An 8,309-nucleotide genomic window follows, 5' to 3' on the forward strand; every position below is an offset into this window, starting at 1 on the left:
CTAAAAACCGTTATTATGAAAAAGTGGACCTTTCAGAATTTGGGGGGGGGGGTGCGTACGCACCCGACGCACCCCCCTGGCTACGGGCCTGCACATGTAGCCTATACATACATCAAATACTTTTCAGTTGGTTATAATGTATGGCGGCATCAAACATGGGATCTGGATCAGGTCGTGAGACTCCTGGACCATCTTTCAAACCTTCTTTTGGGTCGGCCAAATTGTAGGGGTGCGTGTATGTTGAACCCACAAATTAAAACACCCACTAATGAAGAAACGCTCGCTAATGTAGAAAATAATCGCCCCCAATTTAAGAAACATCAACCACTTTAATGCAGAGATTTTCAACTAAAAATGGAAAAAAAGAACATCAGCGCCCACACAATGTAGAAACACCCACTAATGTAGGCCTATATATACTATAACGCAGCAGCGCATAATATTATACATCAACCACAAAATAAAGTAGAAAAATGTTATAAACTCCATTTTAAGTTATGAGGTTTATTTGTGTTTGGGTCTTCAGTAGTTCCTCCGACGGTCTCACAATGGAATCTGAACCTCCCATTAACCTAAGCTATATGATACACGTGTAATAGATTAAGAGTTTTAATCCTGAACTAAAATTCTAATCTATAACCCTATTAATCATGTACATTCTGTTCAATCTCATAGAGCGCAGGGAAGGTAAGTCCGACATGCAATGAAAGCAAAGCTAACTGAAAGTAGGAGGGCAGAATTTAAGTGTTGTTCTGCTGCTTGGGGTAGTTGTAAAATTGGTAAAATCCACAAATTATTAGATCAGTCTTCCACTGAACTTCTTATTCACGCATTTGTATCTTCTCCTCTTGATTACTGCAATATTATTCCCTTCCTGTTGGTCTCCCTGCTTCGAGTATCTCACCACCACAAAGAATTCAAAATACAGCCGCTAGGTTTGTAACCCTTACTAAAAGATCTGATGACATTATTCCAGTTTTCCCGTGACCTTCACTGGCTCCCCATACATCAACGTATCACCTTTAAAATCCTTCTCATTGTTTATAAGATTATAGGGCCTGATCAATCTTGTCCCATCTTATCTCAAAGACTTGATTTCTTTTAGCTCCTCCTTTTCAACCCGTTTTCTCCGTTCTTCCTCCACTCTCAAATTATCACATGATCCCCGCACCTGTAGGTCCTACCCATTATGGCGACTGATAGCTTTTTCTGTTATTTCTCCATCTCTTTGGAACATGAACTCCCTCTTTATATTCGAAATGCTGAAAGTATCGATAAGTTTGAATGATTGCTGAAAACTTTATTTACTCAATCCTAATTGTTGTTGTTGTTGCTGTTATATCATATATACATAATGCTGTATTTCAATTTGATGTATTTTCGGATTAATGCGCTTACTAACGTCAGTATTAAGCCCTATATAAGTGTCAAAAAGTAAAAAAAAAACAACAAACAAACAAACATGAGGTGTTTTTTTTTTCATTTCTACATTAGAGGGTGTTGCGCGTGTATTTCTATATTTTTGTTTGATTCCAGTGCCCACAAATTTCAAAACGCCACCAAACTAATGAGACTACAGTTATCAAAGAAAAAAGAGAACACAAACTAATTCATGGTCTGTTTGTTTGTTTATTCGTTGTTGTTTTTTGTTTGTTTGTTTGTTTGTTTGTTTGTTTGTTTGTTTTTTGTAATGCCCTTCGATTTTCAGTGAACTCATTTATTGCGTGTCTCTGCAGTAGAAATTTGCCCACAAATTTCAAGAAATACACCAATGTTACTGTAATCACACATTCCTGCTTCATACCAATTGCATAAAATGCTATCATATTTCCACTTCCCCCCCCCCCCCCCGCATGTTAACCATCAGCATCTAGCCCCCCCCCCCCCCCCCCCCCAGCTCTATCAAAAGGGGGATTTCCCTCTATGAGGACCAATGTGAATGTGATGCACGACATTCGCCCTCGCTCGCGCGCGCCAACTGCATCGACGCTATACGTGTACTTTCGTTCGGATACTCAGTACACGAATCGACAATATGGCTTCTTGTGAACTTCTGTTCGTGTTACTGATGAGCAGTATTTTTGCTCAGCTGATAGGTGTGTTGGAGGTTCAAGCCGCTTTGCCATCCATATTTATGACCGATATCCCCGAAGACGTGAAAAAAGGTTGTGTCGTCGTGCTGCTGTCGGGAGGTAACCCGCAATTGAGAGGGGTGTTGGACGAAATCGACCAGCTCTTCCATACGGTACAGCCACCGGTTGCCTCCCCGGCAGTTTGGGCAGACGACGAGGCGGACGATCCGACGGATGCAGATCGAGCGGGAATTGCGCCGCTTGTAAAAATAGGCATTCTTGACGGGCAGTTCATATGGGAGGATTCTTTACCAGTAAAACTGGTCAATGAACCAGACGATACTATGTCCAATCACCATGGTTACTCCTTAGTCGTATTCCAGCAACAAAAAACAGATCGCAAATGTTTGCTCCCTCCCCCAAAAGTACACTTCCCAGAGGCAGACATTTATTTTGGTCCATTTTCTACGCCAGCTGTTCTGGAATTTATCAATATCAAGTGCAATACGTATGTAAGTGCCAATGGAGGCATAAGTGTAGAAGGTATTCACAGACATCACATATTGGAAAATCTCTTCAAAGTTACTGGCCAATCAATGGGGGGTATCCAGTTCCAGAAAAGCCGCAGCCAAACTTGTAACAATGAAATGAATGATGGCGTTTCCTCTCACATTGAGGAAAAGTATGGAGCAGATCTCAAGGAAAGCTGTTCAAGTGTTTGTGACTTAATCAGTGATGATGGAGGTAGCTGTCATGATGCGTCATCCTGTCAAACTTTAGGCGGTCAGGATATTTTGAGAAACTGTCCCTCGAAAAAAGTGGAAGAGATTTCGCAATGTGAGCGAGTATCCCACCTTAGCAAAGAGGACTTCTTCCTACGCTACCTGAGCCAATCCCGTCCCGTCGTCATCGAGAACGGGGCATCGCAGTGGCCAGCCTTCCGAAAGTGGTCAATGGAATCCCTGAAAAAATGGTACGGGGAGGAGAAAGTTCACATCAAGCTGGCACCGGACGGAATATTTGAGGGTGTGGAACCGGCAGAAGTATGGGAGGACCATGACAAGTTTGAAATCCCAGCAGCGATTGCCGACAAGCTGCCATATCCAGACCTCGTCGTTGTGCGGCCGGCAACTCAGAACGTCAAATTTGCAGACTTTATTGAGATAATCCAGAATTCCAGTCAGCCTTTGTCTCAAACTCAAGATCCAAAACAGAGGTACGTAGATTTGCTAGAACAGTGATATTCAATAGAAAGGTACCCATATTTTTGAATGCTGGAATTTTAATAATTAAATGAAACACAGAGTAATTGAAATCCATGGATTTGCTACGAGTGGTGGAGAAATTACATCAGTGCTAAACTATTAAAAACATGATACTATACAACATCTTTTGCCATATTCTCTGATATCATCCAGATGAAATCTATTTGTTTGTTCTTTTTTTTAAGATAGTCATGAAGAATTTGATGTAGGGAGCCCAAGCATCTTTTATAATTATCAGAGGTGATTCCCTGACTGTTCTACACAATGATCAAGTATTTTATCAGTTACTATGACAACAACGTTTGCTTAGTTTTGTTTAACTTCTTGTCCATTAGACAGCTACTATGACAACAACATTTGCTTGTTTTTGTTTCTTCTTGACCAGCAGAAAGCCAAGGGTCTCGGCATACCTTGAATACTCCTCGATCAGGACTTACTTTCCAGAACTCGAAGAAGACCTGGAAGAGCCCGACTTTGTGAGGAATCTCTTAGATCGAAGACACCTGAACATCTGGCTTAGCGATGGTGACACCCTCGGCAAACTCCACTTTGACCCCTTTGATAATCTGCTATGTCAGGTAAGGCAAAGAGCAGATGATTTTCAAACTCTTTGTTCACTTTGAGTGATACTTGGCACAAAAAATTCCATGTTGTGTTGTACACTCTGCCCAAAGTCCCTGGCACAGTACAGTATGTCCCAAAGAAAATTACAACGGGGCCCTCCGCAATGATATCTTTAAAAATAGTGAATCAATCTAAATACAAATTCAGGGTGAGAAACTATAACTCATTGCCCACATCTTACAGAAAACCTCCTTCGATTTGCTTCAGTGGTCAAAGAGAAGTACTGAATTTTGTAGAGGATGTCGGGAATCTATTCTGTCCAAATTCTGTCTATTATTCACACACAAGAGCATTGAATTGCTAAGATTGGAAGAATCAGACTCGTGACATGCTTTACAACAATCTACATTTCTCTGTGACCGCTTAACCAAATTGAATGGGGTTTTCTGCAAAATAGACTAAGATGTTATGTTTTAAGACCCTGAAGTAGCACTTAGACAGGTTGATCATATTAGGTGTTATCAGTTTGAAAATCTGGTTGTAATTTTTGGGGCGACTTACTGCAGTATGTCCCCCAAAAAATTACAATTAGATTTTCGCATTGATAATGCCCAATATGATTAATTTTTTTTTAATTTTTAGCTTGGACAGAAGAGATTCCCGACATCCTCTACAAAATTCCATATTTTTCTTTGACCACTGAAGCAAATCGAGTGGGGTTTCCTGTAAGATGTTGGCAATGAGTTATAGTTTCATACCCTGAATTTGTATTTAGATTGATTTACTATTTTTAAAGATATCATTGCGGAGGGCCCCGTTGTAATTTTTTTGGGACATACTGTACAGGTTAATCGTTAGAGCAACCAAACATTTTGCAAAGTTTTTCAGTTTGCCAAATTTTGCATTTTGAGATGGTGTGTGGAGTCAGAATACTACCAATAAATATAGTTAAAATTGGTCTCAAGAAAAGTTGTGAAAATACAAATTCCTTTCCAGTTTGTTTGTTTTTTCCTGTTTTACTTTGTTGACCTTTCATTTGCAGGAACAATGAAAGATGCTCTTTTCCTTTTTGTAAGCGTTATAATTTGACAATGAATGGAGTGTGATGTGTGCATGGTCCCGGTGTTTTAGTCAAATGCGTACGCGGGCGCATGGCGTAAGTTTACTATTGAGACCTACGCTATAGACTCCTCTTTAGCGCTTACGCTGTGGCCCACTTCCCCGAGTCCGATGAAGTCCGATTCACTGTAGTCAGTGGTCGGATCACAGTTAATCGGCTCATGATTCGGCTGAGGGGGATGACAGCTTTAGCAAACTTCTTTTGTGATGTCATAATAACAATAGCACATATGCACGCACCCTGGCATTACTACAGACTGCACGATGCGCAGAGAAGACAACGAAGGTAACATTACTTAGCAACACCTACGCACTTTACTCTTGATGACAGCTCAACTTCGGTAATCTTCGTATCAGTGCTAATGGTGATTGGCAGTATCATCAACAGTGCCCTCTACACTACCGGGACTATGCACCTTTAACACATTAGTTGTGTTTCCAAGTCACCATTATTTAATATTTTTATGGAAACCCCCTGTCAACTGAAAAAGAGCTGCTGTACACCATTGTTCAGTTACGTTTAAGAAGCAATTTATACCTTAACACAATCTCACACTGGAATGCTGAGGTTTTAATTTTCATGTGCATTTTTATAAAAATGACAAGTGTCTTGTACTCAGCCATGCAGGGTTTTTGTTTGTAAAACAGATCTGCTACTGTACCATGTTTATATTCTTACTCTTGGTTTGCTTCCATTTCAGCTGCGAGGGAGGAAGGAGTTGATTCTGTTTGAGCCTCACAACAACACCCGTCTCTATGAGGCCCATGTACCGGAGGCGCTGTTAGGCTTCGATCCAGTCTCGAGGACGTTCCGCCGCAAGAAGCTCATGGATAGTACCTCGATGGTCATGTCACCAGTGGACGTTCTAAAGCCAAATTACCAGGTGTGTTGTGTGGTCCTGAGGTCTAGTGGATTGGGCACCCTGGGCTTTGTATTGGAGAGTCAGTGGTTCAAGCACTAACACGGTCCTTGCATCCTTGCGCTGCCTACTTCATGTACAGTGCTTCTCTGTTTATAAGTGGGTAACAGTATAGGAAGCTGGATGCTTTAAAGAATAGATTCAGTAATTATGATCCACTCTTTGGTTTCCTTTATTGTAAGGCTGCAACTTACCTCAAAGTAAGAAAAATCATGCAATACCAAAGATTAATCTTAAAAATTATATAGTTATGATAAGATATATTCCGCTTTATTCATGTACGATATTGTAGCATGTCTTCCTTGATACGCAGGAATTTTAATCACTTGTAAATCAAACCAGAGAGAACAGAAAAGAGGTGAGGCAGTCGGCATTTCTACAAACTCGATTGTGTCGCTGCCATGAAATGGTGTCAACTCAGTTGGTAGTGCCATTGTGTGATTCCCAGTAAGCGATGGGTTCAAATTCCACTTTGCTTCCTTCATTTAAACTTTTTCTATAGTTTAAAATCAAATTCTACATATCGTATAAAGAGCTATAATGCATAAAAAAAAGAGAAATTTATACATTCAGTTTGGAAGGATTTTTCCTCTCAATTTCACAAATTCAATATTTCTTTTGTTTGTTCCTTACTTTTACCTGTTCCATCCAAATATTAACCCATCGAAGACTACTCTATGTAATATATTTAGCAAGTCTAAATTTATGCGAATCGGGACCTCCTGATGATTTCGCGAGTGGTTAAATTTGTGATCGTGAAGTCCTGTACTGAAGAGAGAAATGTATACGTGCATGTCACATTCATATCGGGATCAGAGTCGACTCAATATTTTTCATGTGTTTTTGAATTTATGAAATGCACCTGACTTGCAAAATTCATGAAAATAAAAACCTCGGCTAAATATTCGGCGCATACAGTAGTCCCGAGTATACTCGGGCAGGTGTCTATGGGAAATGCATGTTATACTGTAGCAAGATCAGTCTGTCATCAGCAGGTTAAAGCAAAGTCACTGTTCCTGGTCCCTGTTGGCCTTAATTTAACCCAATCTCCCTCACATCTGAGATGAATTGTCATGGCTATACCTCTTTTCATCATTTCAGATGTTCCCAGCCTTCGCAGACGCACAACCTTTGAACTGCACAATAAACGAGGGCGACATTCTCTTCATGCCTGCATTCTGGTGGCACGAGGTGCAGTCTTACCCGAACGAGATTGAGAGACGAAACCTGGCTGTCAATTTCTGGTAAGAGGGATTGCACTTTTGAGCGTGTTTTTTCACTGGCTTTGAGTATTTCAAGTTTTGAAAAGCTCTAAAGAAGGTCCTATAAAGCAGTAACTATTTGTCTATTTGGAGGAGTGATGTTCACTGCAATTAACATATACTTGCTTTATATGAACCATTTAATTGAGAAAAAAACAAAAAAACATCTTTTAGTTTATTGCAACTTTTATTTTGCAATTTCAGTATTGGCACTTTATCTGTTTAGCAAACTGTTAGCATATTTGAAAAGAAACTTTGATGGGATTAAGTACTGCTCATTTAGAAATTTTATAGGGGTAATCACTTCTTCAGACAAATGAGTAGTTCCCAAGGCTTTGGTAATAGTTTTGGGAAACCATCTCTTAAGTACTGCCATGTTTCATCAGAGTTTTTCTCAGGTGTCAGGAATGAGATGTCATAATCCAGATGCAAAGGTATTGTTTCAACAAAAGTGAAATTTAAGACATATTTAATTGATTACATAATTTTGTTCAGTTCACAAACAAATAAAACAAATAATCTACATTATGACGTGTGATCTCACAGATGTAAATCTTAGTAGCATCAGGAGTAAAGGCATGTTTTTGTAGTTTTGCCTATCAATGTTAGAGTTGAGGTAAGTACAGTAATAAATGTGGGAAACTATGAAAACATATCTGTGCAGTGTTTTTTTTTTCTCATTTTTTGTTTTAGATTTTTCTTTTGTTCTGTTTTGAATTATCGTATGATAAGTTATGATTCTTCTTTACCAGATGAGACTTTTTATTAGTATGTAGTTGATCTTTGGAGTAGCAGCAAGTAATCAGTATAGGAAAGTATGAAGAGGAAATCTGCTGATGAGGGTCTTTCTCTTTTGTTTTTTTGAGTGTGCTGTTTTGGTTCATAATACCGCTAATTATGGTTCTCAAACAAAGGAGAATTTTTATCTGTGCTTAGTTGATCATTGGAGTATAAATATTGTCAGTCTGTTGATTGTAATTCATGAAATTAATCTTTGCTTGAAATATCTTTGCTACCAACTGTAGGTACGAACCGTTCCTGACCAAAGAATTCCCCTGTCCAAGGTGCCCACTAGACATCAACCCACACTACAGACACTTGCTCTGA

At 39.5% G+C, this 8,309-nt stretch overlaps 1 protein-coding gene across 1 annotated transcript; it reads left to right on the forward strand.

Moving 5' to 3' along the window:
- The first annotated feature begins 2,035 nt into the window (after positions 1-2,035).
- On the forward strand, positions 2,036-8,309 carry LOC139713362 (uncharacterized). Its single transcript, XM_071625099.1, has 5 exons — positions 2,036-3,288; positions 3,726-3,915; positions 5,722-5,904; positions 7,042-7,184; positions 8,228-8,309. Exons 1-5 carry the CDS (start codon positions 2,036-2,038, stop codon positions 8,307-8,309), a joined length of 1,851 nt encoding a protein of 616 aa, XP_071481200.1.

Source organism: Diadema antillarum, unplaced genomic scaffold (assembly GCF_040938485.1).
Source record: "Diadema antillarum isolate AM-2024a unplaced genomic scaffold, OU_Dant_1.0 seq00001953_RagTag, whole genome shotgun sequence".
Taxonomy (NCBI): Eukaryota; Metazoa; Echinodermata; class Echinoidea; order Diadematoida; family Diadematidae; genus Diadema; species Diadema antillarum.